This window comes from Tricharina praecox (genome assembly GCF_024521635.1).
Source record: "Tricharina praecox strain CBS 144465 chromosome Unknown BZA05scaffold_3, whole genome shotgun sequence".
NCBI classification, from domain to species: domain Eukaryota; kingdom Fungi; phylum Ascomycota; class Pezizomycetes; order Pezizales; family Pyronemataceae; genus Tricharina; species Tricharina praecox.
In genome coordinates, this window is record NW_026250405.1 from 113,446 (window position 1) to 130,843 (window position 17,398).

The 17,398-nt window shown below is 53.8% G+C and overlaps 5 protein-coding genes across 5 annotated transcripts; 2 read left to right on the forward strand and 3 right to left on the reverse strand.

The window, feature by feature from the left end:
* Positions 1-63: 63 nt before the first annotated feature.
* Positions 64-1,242, forward strand: BZA05DRAFT_160055 (uncharacterized protein). The gene is made up of 3 exons (XM_051479073.1): positions 64-299; positions 373-508; positions 570-1,242. Exons 1-3 carry the CDS (start codon positions 204-206, stop codon positions 1,148-1,150), a joined length of 813 nt encoding a protein of 270 aa, XP_051342796.1. The 5' UTR covers positions 64-203; the 3' UTR covers positions 1,151-1,242.
* A 1,218-nt stretch (positions 1,243-2,460) lies between these two features.
* BZA05DRAFT_386312 (uncharacterized protein) lies at positions 2,461-3,470 on the reverse strand. Its single transcript, XM_051482479.1, has 2 exons — positions 3,056-3,470; positions 2,461-2,990 (listed from the first exon to the last, which is right to left on the reverse strand). The coding sequence occupies exons 1-2, from the start codon at positions 3,155-3,157 to the stop codon at positions 2,775-2,777; spliced, it is 318 nt and encodes a 105-aa protein (XP_051342797.1). The 5' UTR covers positions 3,158-3,470; the 3' UTR covers positions 2,461-2,774.
* A 495-nt stretch (positions 3,471-3,965) lies between these two features.
* BZA05DRAFT_459854 (uncharacterized protein) lies at positions 3,966-4,871 on the reverse strand (the record flags this gene model as incomplete). Its single annotated transcript, XM_051487649.1, has 2 exons — positions 3,966-4,666; positions 4,781-4,871. The coding sequence occupies 2 exons, from the start codon at positions 4,869-4,871 to the stop codon at positions 4,113-4,115; spliced, it is 645 nt and encodes a 214-aa protein (XP_051342798.1). The 3' UTR covers positions 3,966-4,112.
* A 1,849-nt stretch (positions 4,872-6,720) lies between these two features.
* On the reverse strand, positions 6,721-9,505 carry BZA05DRAFT_347902 (uncharacterized protein). The gene is made up of 2 exons (XM_051481221.1): positions 9,330-9,505; positions 6,721-9,265 (listed from the first exon to the last, which is right to left on the reverse strand). The coding sequence occupies exons 1-2, from the start codon at positions 9,441-9,443 to the stop codon at positions 7,127-7,129; spliced, it is 2,253 nt and encodes a 750-aa protein (XP_051342799.1). The 5' UTR covers positions 9,444-9,505; the 3' UTR covers positions 6,721-7,126.
* Positions 9,506-10,217: 712 nt separating this feature from the next.
* Positions 10,218-11,879, forward strand: BZA05DRAFT_386328 (ras family-domain-containing protein). Its single transcript, XM_051482480.1, has 4 exons — positions 10,218-10,420; positions 10,483-10,547; positions 10,658-10,692; positions 10,767-11,879. Exons 1-4 carry the CDS (start codon positions 10,355-10,357, stop codon positions 11,528-11,530), a joined length of 930 nt encoding a protein of 309 aa, XP_051342800.1. The 5' UTR covers positions 10,218-10,354; the 3' UTR covers positions 11,531-11,879.
* The last annotated feature ends 5,519 nt before the right edge of the window (positions 11,880-17,398 follow it).

The following is a 17,398-nucleotide window of genomic DNA, read 5'->3' on the forward strand; positions in this document are numbered from 1 at the left end:
TGGTTACACACGCAAACCATGGAACGCAAGCGACCTTCCTGTAATTAACCCACAAGGGACAAACTCGTCAAACTAGCGGCCCGTATCTGTACATGGGATATATAGTGGTAGGCTGAGAGACCTATGTATATAAGTAGAGGCGGTACCCCTCTCCTCTCTTGCGTTCATACGTTCTATCATCCAGTCAGCAACTATCGTTCACCATGAATTCGAAGCTCCTTCTCGCTTTCGTCTTCGCAGCCGTGGCGGCAGCAGCACCACAAACAACTGCCGTCCCTACTGATGTTCCAGCGTGCAATGTGAGTTTCCCTAGATTAACCTACAATCTAGATTCAACGGATCGATCACGACCACTAACGAACGACAATTCAGTATGCGTGCATTGATATTGTGGCGTCAGTGACGTCCTGCAGCCTGACCGACGTCAAGTGTCTCTGCGCTGACCTCGAGGGCAACCGGCTCGCATGGCAGTGTCTCCTCGGGGTGTGCACCACAGCAGACTTGGCCAGTTCGTTGCCCGCCGCCGGTGCATAGATATAATCACGGTTCCTGACTTAATCTTCCTCCAGAAACACTGAAGCTCAACGACGACTACTGTGCCGCCAACGGCTACGTATACTCCGACGCGGCGATCGCATACATCACCGGCAGCGCCTCCTCCGCCGCCTCGCTCCCGACCAGCAGCAGCACTGGCACGGTCACTCGAGCGACCTCCACTGGCAGTAGCGGCGGCAGCAGCGGGATCTCCACCGGCGCAATCGTCGGCATCGCGATCGGCGCGGCGGTGATCGTAATTGCGATCGCAATCGGCGCGTTCCTTGTCATGCGACGCCGCCGCCGCCGTCCCACAGCCGTCGTCGTCGCACGTCCTCCGAACGCGAACGCACAGTACCCGTCGAAACCGGGAATGGTCCAGCAACAGGTGCAGCAGAATCCTATGTACCAGGGCGCACAACAACAAAACACGCCTATGTACCAGGGCACACAGCAACAACAAAACCCAGCACAGTTCTACACACCGACAACGTCGCCGCCACCACAGCAGCAGAATTACACTCCTGCGCCGGTGTACGAGCTGGATCCTGGCGCCGCAACGACAGGGTCGCACGAGGTGGCTGGCGACAGCCAGTGGCAAAAAGGGAAGAAATAAGGGGGATCACAAATAACGGGAGGAAGCAAGGGGATCAGGGGGGAAGGGGAAGGAAGTAGGAGGAGAAATCACCACACGTATGCATGCATAGGTATGATGGGACGAGCATTTGAGGTATCTACGATATTCGGACTGGACTGCGGGAAAGCTGGACTGGACTGGGCGGTGCCAACCAGCTGGCAGAATGTACACGAAACGGCGGCGTTGGTGCTGTATAATTCATCATGAACTATTAATCAGAGAAAGAATTTATGCAGGAGTAACAAGGTTTAATTCACTTCACTTCACTTCGCTTTTCGGCCGGCTACCTACTCTACTCTGCGGTACGTCTTGGTTCGCCTTCACCGGAAGTCCACGGATCTTGGAGTTAACTAACCCCCACGCGCAGCGTGCATATGCTATATTTACTCACACCATATGTACACATGGAGCTCGTAAATTAAGTACTACACAGCCATCCAGCCATCCAGCCATCCAGCCACCATGCGCACGGCAGAATACTGCTGCACTTTTGATTCATCCCTTTCAGTGTCTGAGTATGTAGAGTAGCGAAACTGCCCCCGCCCCCTCCCCTGATGCAGGCTGTGAGGACAGGGCATGCACAGGGGGGTTTGGCAAGCCTGTAAGCCGGAAGGGCGCATGGAGAAACGTTAAAAACTTAAAGTGCGAATGTGCGAATGGAACTTGGAAGAACTTGTATTATTTTTTCGTTGCTCTTATGTATGACTTGTCCTGCGCGGCGCGGATCTGAGAGATGAAATGCGAACCAGCGAAACATCGAACCATCATCGTCCCGCTAACTCAGCTGCTGTCTTGTCTCCAACTCCAAAGTTCAAATACAGTACTGGGTACCTCAAATGCTCGTCAACGATATGCACCTGCTGATTTCTCCTCTTACTTCTGCTTCTTCCCCCGCCTTGGTCCTTGCCTCCCCCTACATAATAATCTCTTCCTCTTGTCTCTTATTCCCCCCCCCCCCCCCTATTTCTTCCCCTGTTCCCACGCATTATCACCAGCCCCCGTCGGCGTAACACCCGAGCCCATCTCATACACCGGCGAATTAGCGTACGTCTGCTGGTGCTGCTGCTGCGGCGGTAGCGGGGACATCTGCTGCTGCGGCGGCCCCATGTGCTGTTGCTGCTGTAGGGGCACTGCCACCGCCTGTGTATGCTGCGGCGGCATCTGCATCTGCGGTGGCATCTGATGCTGCTGATACACCGGGTCCTGCTGCTGCGGCACCTGTTGCACCTGCTGGAGCATCGCCGGTTTCGCGGGCCCGGGGTACTGCGGGTTTGCGTGCGCAGGACCGGAGGCGGAGGCGGCAGCGCCAGTTGCGGGGCGCCGGCGCCGCAGCACAAGGAACGCCCCGATCGCGAAAGCGACGATTATCACCGCGGCGGTGAGAGCGATGCCGATTATTGCGCCGGTGGAAATGCCCCCGCTGCCCGAGGATGATGGTGATGATGGTGTTGCGGCAGTGTTGGAAGTGGCGGTGGCGGTGGGCAGTGCGCTGGTCCGAGTGAGACCGCCGGTGATGTAGGCTACGGCCGAGTCCGTTATTGCCTGGCCTTTTAGATTGCAGAAGGCTATGTCGATATTCAGGGCCTCTAAAGTTCACGTCACGTCAGAAGCTGTAGTTTCTGTATCTCCATCTGCATCGGCAGGAGGTACGCAGCGGCGGAGGCAGGGCGGAGGGTGACGAACTGTTGAAGTCCGCTGTGCTGCAGGCGTTGGCGATGCACTGGTAGGTAAAGCGGAGGGCCTCGAGATCAGCGCACTGGCACTTGATGTCGTTTATGCCGCAGGCCGTCACTGACATCATTGTGTTGATGCATGCGTACTGTCCAGGCGCCGTTGAGTTGTCAATCATCGCGATTCGCCATAGGTGGATCTGGTGGAACTCACGGCGCACCCCGGAAAGTCCGTAGCGGCTGTTGTGGCCTGTGGCACTGCCACTGCCACGGCTGCGAAGACGAAGACGAACGCGAGAAGGAACTCCGGATTCATGATCACGAGCTTCGATGGGTCGTTACTCGATGGTTGATGAAGCGGTTGACTGCAGGTGACGGGGGGCCAGGGGGTACAGCATCCTCTTATAGAGTACGAGCGGGGTGTCTGCCAGCCTGCTGTCACCGAGTCGAGCAGCTGCTTCAGCTGGTGCGGCTGATGGTTTGACTGACTCCTCGTTCCTGCAGGCGATACTTAGTGCGGATGCGATGGTTGTGGCTTTTCTTTTTGCAAATCGCATCGAGGCTCACTCGGGTGATGGCACATGCATGCGATGATTAAATAAAAATGAAGGATTATGGAGAAGTTGAGGTTCTATTCAACTTCGAAGAGTCATCGAATATACGTTCAGTGCCACCCGATCCGGCTAGCCCCCTCCTCCGGTCTTATCTGATTCCCTATCTATCCTACATATCGCTCCTCATGGTGGTGACAGACAACAGGCAGTCTCGCGTCATGTACCCTTTTCCAAGATCCCTCATTGCTCCGCTAACGCTCCACGATAACTGATTGTTTCCCAGCCATGAACCCCGACAACTACTCTATTCTTTTGACACGTGATTTACTTATTCCAAGCCAGCACTCGGTATTGGCTAGGAGTCAGCGGGACTTGGAAAGGGGCTGGATCAGGCGCCCCTAGAATGAATGGGAAAGTGCGGACCGAGGACAGACAATTGGACTGCACGTTCGATTAGCGAGAGCGAATAATCACTGCTACCCGCCATTGAGATGATTGATCCGGTCACTCGAGAGCAGCATGTTTGAAAGACACGTCAACGAGCACTACGCTTCACGCTTTACTTTCGCACGCACGACCACAATTCACGGGCCTTCCATTCTTGGTGATTTCATTCATGGAACTTTCGAAAGCTACTGTACAGGTTGCGGGTATCAAACCAACAACCAAAGACCCAATAAGAACAACAAAATATTCCTGACAGACGATTTGATTTCATTACTTTTTCTCCTCGGTCCTCGATCCACCGCCAAGGCCCGCAAGCAGGCCGCTCAGCCCGCTGCTTCCTCCGCTACCTCCGCCGAGACCACTCTGCCCACTCAGCCCGCCGAGGCCACCGCTTCCACTACTTCCGCCGAGACCGCTCAGCCCGCCCAGGCCGCCAGTTCCTCCACTTCCTCCCCCGACGCCGCTCAAGCCGCCTAAACCTCCGGTCCCTCCACTACCACTGCTGAGACCACTCAGCCCACCGAGGCCGCCGCTTCCAGTACTTCCGCCGAGGCCACTTAGGCCGCCCAGACCCCCGGTTCCTCCACTACCACTGCCGAGGCCACTCAGTCCGCCCAGGCCACCGGTTCCTCCATTCCCTCCGCCGAGGCCGCTCAGCCCGCCCAAGCCGCTGTTCCCTCCACCCAGTCCGCCGAGGCCACCAAGCCCACCAGTGCTACCAGCAGCACCAGAGATAGCCGGCGGTAAAGTCGCCGGAGGAGTGTCAGGAGTAGCCGGGGTGCCCGAAGTGGTTGGAGGAATCATCGGAGCCGTAGTACTAGTAGCTGCTACGGCTGCAGGATCAGTTAGCCACATTCATATGAAAGACGCCAGATGGATGGGTATCGCCTGCGGAGGGGGGATGCCCGAAGAGCATCCGGGGGGAGCAGGTGTAGTACCGGTTCCGTGATCGTGCTGCGGGGCCGCAATCGGGATGGCCACGGTGAGGCCGAAAAGGAACGCCGTGGCGAAGAGGTGCGAGAGCTGCATCGTGAAGGGTGTGAAGATGTACTGTCTGAATGGAAGATGCAACCAGGCGCAGAAGTGAATGGATGGATGGGGGGGGCTGTGAAGGACTGGGCGGATGTGCTGATGATGGAGAAAGAATATGCTCAGTCGAGGGGAGTGAGAAGGTGTTATATACGGATTTCTGCCCAGTGTATAGGTGCTGGGCTTCGGAATTTGATTCTGGTTCTTATCCACAGATTGGACCGGCTAACTGATCGGCTTCAGGTTTACCACTTCCTTCCCTTCAGCCTCCAGCTCCAGCTCCATAGCGATGGATGTTGGTGGCCGAAGCTCGGTATCGGTGCGGAGCACATCACCAATCCCGCCATGGTGTTGCGGGATGATTAATATCACCTTGCAATTAACTCACATGCGCTCTACACCCAGCACCAGTCTTTGCAAACAATACCTACGATCGCCAACCTTTATTTAATTAGGCATAAATCCGAAACCCGGCAAATCGGTTCGGAAACCTTCACTCATCGTGTGATGCATCATGATCGCCTCGCCTTAATTTTCCCCACCCTAATTTTCCCCAGCTTAACGGGAACAACCGAGGCATGGCCAGAAAGCTTGGTTATCTACGCGAGAGGTTAAGTGGATCACCTAACTGCTAGTAGTTATGCAATCAATGTTTAACTGTCCCCGGTGGTTGTAACTAGTATCCCGTGACTTGGCGCCGAGGGCGTGAGTGATGAGCTTGAACACACCGCGGCTGGACGAGGCCGAAACGTTACATGTTGATTCCGTCCGAGCTCGGCGGCGGCAACGGACACGGCATGAGAACAAGCTCGGCTTAGTTCCGACAGTCCTATTCCACACAGCAGGAGCGAGCGCCGAGCGGCCGGCTACGGCCTACGGGGCTACGGACTTCGGCTTTTGACGTTTCGGATTTGTGCCCATTCTCCATTACCCAGAGTCCAGTCGATCGTATGTAGTATTTTAGCTCAATTCCGTGCACAACCTCCGGTACAATACACAACATTTGCGAAACGCCAAGTGTCGAGCGCTTTCGCACTTTATAGCCGATCACGTGAGACATCCGTAAATTAGGTACCATCTTTTTACGACATATCATGGTTTATCTTTCAGCCAAGTTAGCTCACACAAAACAGAGACGGGTCGGCTTCATGTCGACCTATTGCCCCGGCACCTGTCTAGTATTACTTTGGTAACACTGAATGGTGCACTTGGCTTTTGCAAACTCCGCGGTTCGATTTGTAACGCGGATTTGTTCTTTTTCACTTTTGCCGCGACGGTGATAAGTCTGGTCATGTAATGTGGGCTTAGGCGTAATTCTTTGTTAGTTATGTGCTGCGATAGTCGTTCTCGCTGGTAGCTGGCCATCGAAATATCACCGGCCTGGGTGGCTGGAATCTGGGTTGGTGGAAGCCAGATGTCACAGGTTGAAGAGTAAATACCTCGAGATTATGTATGCCCACTCAAGATATTTCGACCGCTGCTGCCAAGTACATATGTTGAAACTTGAAGTTTGACAGACACCGCAGCATAAAAGTTAAATCCGAAACGCCATAGATATCCCTGGATCCTCGATTCCTCGGTCCCGAGCTCCACGTTATCGGAGAGTCGGTCGGAGTTACTCTACGGACGGGTTATCGTCCATCGCATTGTGGAGTAAGGGGACGAGCGAGTCAATAAAACTACAGCGTGGCGGAAATAGTTTCCCCGGTGGTTGAAGACCTAGATCCTGGGTCATTTGCAAGTTTAGTTAGCACAGAGTACGGCTGATTTGTACTCTTAATTCAGGCTTCTGCATGTAAATCGGCTTCTTTTCATCATATGATAGCATACAATTTGCAAAATTTATTTGGGCGAAGCTAGGTCAGTAGGCGTTTGGTAGTAATTGGATTCTCGCCTCCACAGCCGGCCGGCAGCGTATGGTGTGTCACGTGATGCAACCGAGTGATATCTCACTAGTGCTCCCTTCGTCACGCCAAAAACAGAAACAAAAACCATCCCCACCCCGTCGGGAGGCTTAAAACCCCAAGAGCTGATTCTGAAGGTCCTTCACCCGGGTTGAACCCAGAAAATTCTCACCTCCCCTCGCCGATTGCATAGCCTTGACCCCTAGACCATGCAGGGGGTTTTTCCGTGACAGAAGAAGCATTCCGCAGCCTATAAACTGGTGATGACGACGACGCCGACGGGCAACAGACAAGATGCCACCACTATGGTGCTCTGCGCACTGACCGTCATCGTAATCAAAGAGCATATTCCTAACTCAGACTAACAACCACATAATCCCCCTTCTCCGCCAGCACATCCCACTCCAGCTCCTCTCTCCTCTTTTCTCCTGGCTCGATTCTAACCCTCCACTCGATCTGACCGCCTTCCCTCAACATACAGCTGCCATTTACCCCCTCCCAGAACCCTGCGAAGCTCTTCGGTTTCTTGATGGTCAGTTCCATCCTCACCGGCATCCCTTCCCGATCTATAATCGAGATTTGATCTCGAACAATGAGCTCGACAGTCTGTGAACGACGATTCTTGACTTCCCAGGCGCGTGCGTACGTGATTGTTTCATCTTTTGAAAATAAGCCCTTGACTTCACTCTTTCTACTTGGAGTATCGTAAAAGACATCTAGCGTTTCGTCGACACCGAGTGGTACGCTGATTGTGCCTGCATCATCTGGCTGAGGGATAACAATGCGGCCGACAAACGCGCCGTCGACATTGAGTCCAGCATTGCAATTCTTGGGTAGTACTGGGGCGTCGATGGGGAGCTTGAAGGCTGCTGTAAGGTAGGCTGCTAACCGCAGCTTAGGGATAGCCGTGTACAGAAGCCCCATATCTTCGAGTGCAGTTTCGGCTACGAGGAAGTGGAGTGGCGTGGAAGACGAGGATATAGTCTTCAGGCCGGGAAGGGCGAATGTAGTGGTGATTCCGTAGGTCTCTGAGACGGATGTAGCCATCGACATTTTCTCGCCAGGTTGATAGGGTAGTGCTGGAGCGACGGTCTCGGGTGTGTTGGCGTAGCGGTCGCCAATGGAGGCGGCTGGGGGTGGCTGAGTAGAACCGAATAATGAGCCGGCGGTAGGAGGAGTGGCGGAATGCTGCTGACCAAATGCGGGCGCTCCACCACCAAACAGATCACCACCACTTGATGCGGGCGCTCCACCTCCAAACAGGCCACCACTTGTAGGGGCCGTTCCACCTCCAAACAGGCCACCACTTGTTGGGGCCGTTCCACCACCAAACAGACCACCACTTGTTGGGGCCGTTCCACCAAAACCACTTGTTGCCGGCTTCTGGCCAAACGCATTTCTAACCCCAGGCCCAGATGGAAGGATACCAAAAGCTGGTTGCATAAAAGCTGGCTGCTCGGGTACGTGCTTCGACTGACGATGCGCCCACTCGCTCCGGGAATACTGGTCGGTTTCGTGGTGGTAGGAAGTTCCAAGGCCAATTTTCCACTGCGAGAGCTGGGGGATGTGTTCGGAAAACAGTGAGTATTTAGTCCGCACGGTCGATAGCGTCACCTTGGCGTCTCTCCATGTCTCTCCAGAGTTGTTGAATGTTGCTGCACGGAAGCTGAGCGTACCGGTCCGGGCAATGGTGTCGATACGGAGGTCATGCCTGGACTCCCATCTGGCGTTCGAAATCACATAGGAAACCCTCAAGCTGGGTCCGGTGGCGTCTTTCGGGCCAGCATCATCGCCCAGGTGCTCCAGCTTTCCAGTGTTGACCTTTACCTCGACCGATGGCGCATCCAGTGGTAGATTTTCCGCTTCCACAGTAACTCTGAGACGATAGTAGGGATATAGTATGTTCTCGGTCTTCTTGGATCCAGATGGAACCTCCTGCCTGGCGTGTTTCATTTTTTGTTGCTTCTGAAGACGTTTCTGAAGCTTGGTTTTCTTCTTTTCCAGCTTTTTCGTCTTCAATGGAATCTCCCTAGCTTGCTTCCGCACCAGTTCATGCAGGACTCCCGTCTCTTCTCTGGTATTGGCATATGTTTGGAGGAATTTGACGACATCGTCCAGCTTTGTTGGCTCCACCTTGATACCCTCGGTCTGAGGAACAGGTTCAACAATTCTGCGTCCGTACAGCTCCAGAGCCACGAGTTTCTTGAGTGAGGTTTGTAGCTTCCAGTCAAGGGCTTCCCGGTCATCGTCCAACTTTGCATACTCCTCATCAATGGCCCGTATAGCTCTATGGTCTTCCGAATCGGTGTCTGAATCGGTGTCCGCGTCCGCGTCAGTATCCTCTGACGGAGTTTCTGCGGGGGGGGCGGAAGAAACGAGCTCGATGCTCCTGTCGGTAATCGTCGCTCTAATTCCATGGCCTTCAACATGGAAAGACGGCCCCTGAGCATTCCCCGAGAAGTGGTTGATCGTGTATTCGTTGAGTCCGGGCTGATCGAGTTTCGTCTTGTAAGTAGCTGTTTCGCTTTTGGAGAGGATTCAGAGGGGAGCTTACCTTTACGACTACTCCAGCGATGTCACGGACGATGGCCGCAGAGGATGAGTACACCATCACACTGCGAGTTTTTCCGCCGAGGATAGATAATTGTTGCTTGTGTATAGTGGCCATGGGTGGGAGAGTATTGGTAGAGAATGGGAGAGTATTGGCAGAGAATGGAAGAGAGATGGTAGATGCAGGGGTAGAAGGGAGTTCGAGAATCGCTGCGGCAATGTAGCTCTTATCAACCCTCCAATGCGTGACACAGGCCGTGTTGAGTCACGTACACATAGACTGACGAACACTGAAGCCATGAACCTTCAGAAGATGAGGCGCAGCTTCTGCACTTCGCCTAACTCTCGGAAACTGTGGGGGTTCGGTCGCCTAACGGTGTTCGTTTTTGGCCATCTCGGAAGTGGGGACCGGAAACAGCACCAATCCCAGAACTATTATTGGTCTGCCTATCCCGTTCGAGTTAGCCATAATAGAGCTCCCTCGCCCATTCGAAGTTTACTCACTTCTTCGCTATCAGTATTTCCTTACCGCGAATTCCGCAGAAGCTTACGGTCACCAGGCTCCAAGGCTCCGACTCCAGTTACTGCTCTGCTCTCAGTCTTACTAACTCACTGCTTGAGAGAAACCGATCGGCTTCGATCGCGCAGCCTCCTTGCTCAGACGTCTTACTCGCATAGCCATTGATACAGAAATCAACCATACTCCACGCGAGATGTGCGATGCTATTCTAGAGTAGAGCTGCTTGATTTGTCTCCTATGAATTCCTCACCCGCTGTTCGACGGTCCTCTCAGAGTCAGTCTAGTTACCCCCCAATGTCGAATGACATCAGCGGATCACGTGGTACAAGTTACCCGGTCTTACTCGCCACCTGCATTAACTAGCTCGCCCTAGCTCTCCTGCGTCGTCGTCGTGTGCATGTCCCGATTGATCGATCCTTATCGAACAAGCCAACGAACCAACCAGACCCAGCCCCTCTCTCGAACAGAACTTCAGTCCCCACCTTGCCGTTAATCTTATCATCATCGCAATGGTTCGACAGCGGGCGCCCTCCGGTGCCTCCACATCCTCTTCCCATTCCGCAGATGCCGATCAAGTACCGTCCCTCGTGCCTTCGGTTCCCGAGCCCGCCCAGCTGATTAGCAGTCCGGACCGCAGGAGCTCGGCTCCATGTACGACTACCTCGCAAAGATAATACTTCTCGGTCCGTCAGGCTGTGGAAAGTACTTGGCCCCTACCTTCAGCATGTCAAGCTGAACTCTGAGCCCTACCCAGAAGCTGGAAACGAGGAACTCAACGCCCGCTGACGTTTCTTTCTCGGATCACTCTCTAGATCCTGTCTTCTCCACCGCTTTGTGCGCAGCGAATGTCCGTACCAAACACCCACCTCGCCCCGCTTCTTCAGGATTCCCGGCGCTAACTTGCGTCGCACCGGAAAACAGGGCGCATCCTCTCCTCGCAAACGATCGGCGTCGAATTCTCGTCAAAGATAATCAAAGTCGGCACCGGTGCACGACGAAAGCGGGTCAAGCTTCAGCTATGGGACACCGCGGGACAAGAGCGCTTCCGTTCCGTGACGCGCAGCTACTACCGGGGCGCTGCGGGAGCCCTCCTAATCTACGACATCACCTCGCACCCATCCTTCACTTCTCTGCCCACTTTCCTTTCCGACGCACGCGCCCTCGCAAGCCCGAATCTCACGCTCATACTCGTCGGGAATAAATGCGACTTATCGGTGCCGCCGACTTCGCGGCGACCACCGCCAAGTAGTTCCGGTGGCAGCTCGCTCAGCACTACGCCGACACGATTCGCAGATGATACCTCGCGCGCGTGGGAAAGCGAGCTCGAGGACGACGAGGAGGAGGATGAGGCACCGGCAAGGGCCGTGTCCGCTCAGGAGGCGGCGCGGTGGGCTAGTCTCAGTGGTATTCCCGTCAGTATGGAGACTTCGGCGCTCAATGGTGATAATGTGGATGAGGTGTTTGCGAGGATCGCGCGGATGATTGTCACCAAGATTGAACTCGGTGAGGTCGATCCGGATGATCCGAGCAGTGGCATACAGTACGGTGACTCTGGCGGTTGGATTGAGGCTAGTAGTGCGAGCAGCAGACGCCCGGGCACCGGGAGTGGATGGAAGAGTGGGTTGAGGGAATGGGAGAGTGTGTTCAGGAGGGATGCGGCGAGGAGGGGTGGTGGATGCTGCTGATGTTACGACGATGGTGGTAATAGAGTACAGTACCTGGGGGACATTATTTGAGCGGCTGTTTTGATGCAATGTTTATCCTCTTTTATCATGCTTATTTATACTTGCTTTCATAGACATGTTGTGCTGGTTTTTCTAGCCTGCTTTCAAGTTTCTTTTGATTTAGGACCCGAGCTGTGGGGGTCATCGGTTGCTGTGGAGTTGTCGAAGCTGGAGTGAGGGAGTTTGTTTCTGGTTGGGCTTGTACTGGCGGGAATGCGCCGCAGAGAGAGACGGAGGATTTAATCGTAATAGATTATGATTGAAGATCTGCCTTTGCTCGGGTACCTATGCCGAGTGACGGTGTGTGGACAAACTGCCCCAGCACTTTACGTTCAACACGTGGTTTCTGCCGCTCTTTTCATTCCAGCTGCATTTGGAATACCACCTGGCAAGCAGGGCCATACCCGTCCCCACCCAATACCCGGCCGCTGGAGGCTGGAGGCTGGAACAGGAAGCGATGCATGTGCTGTACTACTGTACAAAGGAGCTATGCATCCGGCGGATCAAATGTAGCACCGGGTCGGTATGTACACGGATTGTTGCAGACTTACAGCAAAGCGGGCGACGGTGATCATTGATATTCACGAGTACCTACAGGTATGTAGTGCAGGGAGAATGCCCAGAAAACTTCGTGAGCGGGTTACGGGTAGGTAGGTCAAATCCCGATTATAGATCTGGAGTGAGGATGAAACTGACCATCAAGAAACCGAAGAGCTTCGCGGGGTTCTGGGAGGGGGTAAATGGCGGCTGCATGTTGAGGGAAGACGGTCAGGTCGAGTGGAGGGTTGGAATCGAGCCAGGAGAAAAGAGGAGAGAGGAGCTGGAGTGGGATGTGCTGGCGGAGAAGGGGGATTATGTGGTTGTTAGTCTGAGTTAGGAATATGCTCTTTGATTACAATGACGGTCAGTGCGCAGAACACCATAGTGGTGGCATCTTGTTTGTTGCCCGTCGACTCTTCACCGCCACTCACCGTCGGATCCGCAACAAATGTACCTAGCGATTTATCATTCATACATATAATACCGGGTGCTGCCCTATGACGTTTATTTCCGGAATGCACACACACTCACACACAATATGCCCTAGGGTACAAGGAATGCGGCACTGCCGTATTAACTAAATGGGCACGAGTTAATACGGCCTGGGAGGATGACAGTCAAACGGCTCTAAAAGGGCTCCTAAAAAGGCCCTAATCCGGCTATTAAAGGGCTCCTAAAAAGGCCCTAATCCGGCTATTAAAGGGCTCGATAGTCTTCAAGGGCTCTATAGTCTAAAAAGGCTCTACATACAAGAGTTCTAAAAGGGCGCTGTCACCCATACGGCTTTTAGGAGCTTATATGGCTGACCTGAACAATACACGAGCACGAACTGCTGCTTGAAATTGCTGTGATTCTATGTATGATAGCTGCTGCTGTTCACCCCATATATATCCACCCCTCCGCGCCTATGCAAACCAAAACCCGCCTCTCCCCGGCTCCCCGCCCTCCTCACTCTCCCCACTCTCCCCACTCTCCCCACTCTCCCCACCCTTCCCGCTCTCCGGCATTCACCCGAGTACCTTAGCACACATTCAACATGACCTACATGCTCAATAGATAGTCTATTAATGCCGGCGATGACAGTGGGGTATCAACAGCGAGCTAGGTCTAGTAGCGCAATACGTACCTGCTGTAGGAAGACCAGAGACTGTGAGAGAGTGAACGACGGTGATGGAGGAGCTATCGACGACAGGGGGAAGCGGGAGGAGGAGCTGTTGGTGAGAGAAGGGAGGAACTGTCAGCGAGGGGAGGACTGTTAGCGAGAGGAGGACTGTCAGCGAGAGGAGGAGCTGTTGGTGAGATGAGGAGAGGAAGAGCTGTTGGCGAGATGAGAGGACGAGAGTAGGAGAAGACGAGCTGTGGCGAGATGAGGAAGTGATGGAAGAGCTGATGGCGAGATGAGGAAAGCAGTAGCTGGTAGAGAGAAGGAGGAGAGGAGGAGTTGTTGGGGAGAGGAGGAAGTGATGGAGGAGCTCTCTGTGGGAGGAAGCGAATGTGGTTAGTATCGGGCATCAACGTTAGTGGGCATGGCGGGGGCACGCATGGCGGGGCCGACAGAATAAGGAGAAAATGCTCCATTTATAAATCAAAGCCTATTCAACACTCGAGCCGAAAGCCTAATGAGCGGTAAGGTATCATTTTACCAACGGTTGCCCGAAGAGCGTGGTGGAGAGACATTGCATTTACTACTAACCGCCCATTGACTGGCCTTCGCCCAATATGACCATCGTAAACTGGCCGCAATTACTACCAACCGCCTATTGCCTCAGCATAGGCCAATTTACTAGCAGAAGCCTGAATCACTAGAGCAAATGAGCCGCATTTTGTGTCAGGAGCAAGTTTACAGGCAGGCTCGCATTTACTTAATTGCGGCTTGCCGCATTCCTTGTACCCTAGGGATGGGAATCGGATCAATACTTGGTACCCGTCCACGCACCTCCTTCCATGAACACCGCTGGTGGGTTCAATATATTCCTCTGTGCATTTGGAATACCACGCACCCACTCTTCCCGAGCAAGCGGGGCCGTCCCCGCCCCACCTAATACCCGAAGGCTGGAGGAAATGAAGAAAGCGCTGTGCTACATACTGAGTAGCTACTTGATACAGTGTTCTACATAGTCCAGTCCGTCCGTCCTGGGCCTCCGACCGGACTGGACTGTATCTCGGCAATCCGTCCGGAGCGGTGTTCGGACGGACTAGTCCAAAAGGGTTTGAGGTCAGGACGGACTACAGTCGACTGCAGTCGACTGCATTCCTATGCCAAGAAATGGAGAAAAATGTTTTCCTTCAGTAATCACAAAATTACGGCAAACTAAGGCGGAATAGAAAGCGAGGGGAAAATTCCACGTGATGGACAAATTTCGCACTAAAAAGTCTTGGTACAATGTATGCATCCGGACCACAGTTTTTCACGGCCGGTGTAGCACCGGGTCGGTATGTACACGGATTGTTGCAGTAAGCAAAGCGGGCGACGGCGATCATTGATGTGCACGAGTGCTTATGTACGTGTACCTATACCTAGAGTAGTGCAAGGACTCAAGCAGTATGCCCGGAAAACTTCGTGAACGGGTTACGGGTATGTAGATCTGCCGGTTGCCGGGGTGTGGTTGGTGTGGTTTCCTTCTTCTGGGTTACTGGGTACCTCTGAACTATCGTAGCGAGCGAGCGGCGACTCCGCGAGCGCGTGCTGTCGTGTACTTATGTATGTATGTGCTGGGACGTAGCTCGCAGGCGGGGGGAGGAGGCAGTCATTCTTTGGCCCGAACGAGCAGCCTGGAGTCCAGACAGGATTCTCACTGCGACGAGCCGTGATTTCGACCGTCAGCCAGCCAGCCAGCCAGCCAGCCAGCCGGGGGATCTCATCTTCCGGCTCGTTTGGAGGCGAATACCGGTAAATTAGGATCTCCACGTACGGTGTCGGGTTTCGACGAAAGATTTGGTTAACGGGTACAGACAGAGCTCGGGGTGTACGACGGCGGTGCGGTGCCACTGTATCAGCTGAGAGTGATCGTCCGGGAATTCACATATTGCATATTGCATATTGCCCGTCGGAAACCGCACAGTCAGTCGGCGGTTCCTGGCTTGGGTCCTGGCTGCTAATCATGATCCCCCCTCTACGTGCGGAGGCGACAATGCGGGAACCTACAGGATGATACTCCAGGTAGGCATCTCCGTGGAAAGTCCAATTTCCAATATCCCGAACTAAAAATATCGACTGCTCGGGTGCTACAGATAGGAGCTTGTGGGATTTTCGATTGCATGCCTACAGTATCTAAGCCCGGAATATGGGGATATGATTGCGGGTAGCGAGAGAGAATATCAATTTTCATTTGCAGCCAATCCGTGGACACGGTACCGGCAAGCGAGTGATACTATGTGATTCGACGTGGTGGAACATCATCACCGAATTCGGGGATCGACGCCAGGAGGTATCAGTTGAGTGGTGTATGATAGGTAGATGATCCGAAGATCTACGAGTAGATACATGTTTAACTGCGGATGTGCTCCGGTTGTGACGTATGCGTGTTTATTCACTGATGTACCGGGGCCTGAAGGCTGGATATCGACATTCTCCGCGAGTGTCTTCATGCCTCCATCTACTAGAGTATGTATACCGGCTGAGAGCACAAGTGAACTTGCCGCTTACCATGTTAAGTCTCCCGGACATTCGAGTGCTCATCTCTTCTTTACCAACCTCCGCTCGGCGCTCTACCGTATCAACCCTCCCTTCACCACACCCATGGCTGAAGGCTCGACGTTACAGTGCCCAGAATCCGGCTCGTCAGTGGATCCGGCTGAAGACTCGGAGCCATCCCAGCTATCCCAGCCCAGCCACCGTACTAGATATGTACCGTACCGTAGTAGTTACCGTAGTAGTTACCGTAGTGGTGTCCCGAGTGTCTCACCCTGGGCCCGGACGGCTAGCCGATCGAAGAATCGCAGGCTTGCGCGTCGCTCGGCTTCCGTTGATTCCGAATTCCGAGTTTTGAGTTTTGAGTTTTGAGTTCCGAGTCACGACTTCGTCATGTTCGAGAATGAGTTTGCTTCGGGCTACGGCGGCGGCAATGGGAATGTGAGTTATCTGTTCTACTACCCAGGAACTTCTCGCTCGACTGCATGCCGACCTCGGTATAGATACCTCCTCTATACCGCACGATAGACTGTAGACTGTAGTCACCGTCGTGTGCTCTACTCTATCTGATACACGGGGCCAGGCTCAGGCTCAGGCTCAGGCTCAAGGGCAAGTGTCAAGGGCAAGGTACTACCTGCTATGCATACCAGTAACGTTCCATTCCTCGCCAGTCGCCAGTGCTAGCTGGTCCGCAAGCTGACCACCAAGCAGTGCAAGCACCAAGCATGCAGGTACATCTTAACAAGTAGATACTCTAGAGAAGGTGTGATATGTAGCCAACCACGAAGCGACCGTCAACATTCTCGCCCCCAAATACCCGCCCCCCAATCCCCGCCCCCCGGGACGCCGCCAGGGACGCCACCAGTCGCCGTCAGTCGTATTCATTCCGCCGCACCACATGCGCGCGGTGAGGGAAGTTACGGTCTACCCAAGTAAGTACTAGTTACCCAGTTAGCTATCGCCACAGGCATCAGGATTCAACACCGTCGGCGCCCCCATCGGTATTATACACAAGGGAGCAATGCGGTGCAATACATAGTACTATTGTTCTGCGCCCCCGGAATGCGCCTCCAGTCTGTCAAGTCTGTCAAGTCTGTCAGTATGTCAAGTAAGCTGACCGGGAACCCGACGACGAAGCTGTCGGGTCGTCGAACCAACTACTTGTTAGTTACTGCTTACTGCTACAGTACCTACTGCTACATCCACATCCACATACACATGGTTACATACAGGCTGTATCTATCTTCAATTCTTTGCCGGACATCCGTGCGAGTCTACGAGTCCGAGAAGTACTAGTACTCGGACGGTACACCGGTGTGTGGAACAGGGCCGCCGGCTCGCTGAGTCCTAGACCGAGACCGAGACATCAATCACATCAATCGACATAAATCGAGTCTCAACACGAGGATGAAACCGACTCAGGTGCTTACAGTTACATGCCTACCGGTATGTACCATGAGAAGAAGAAAAAATTGAAGTCGAGAATCACAAAGAAATCCCGCAAACCAGTACTCTGTACTTTGTAGTAGTTACTCCATTGTTCTCCATTGTTCTCCATCCCATCCCCATCCATCGCTCCACTCTGCGTGCCCCTATGATGACCAGCCCCGGCCGCAGCCCCAGTCCCAAACCCAGCCCCAGCCCCATCCCCAGCCGTC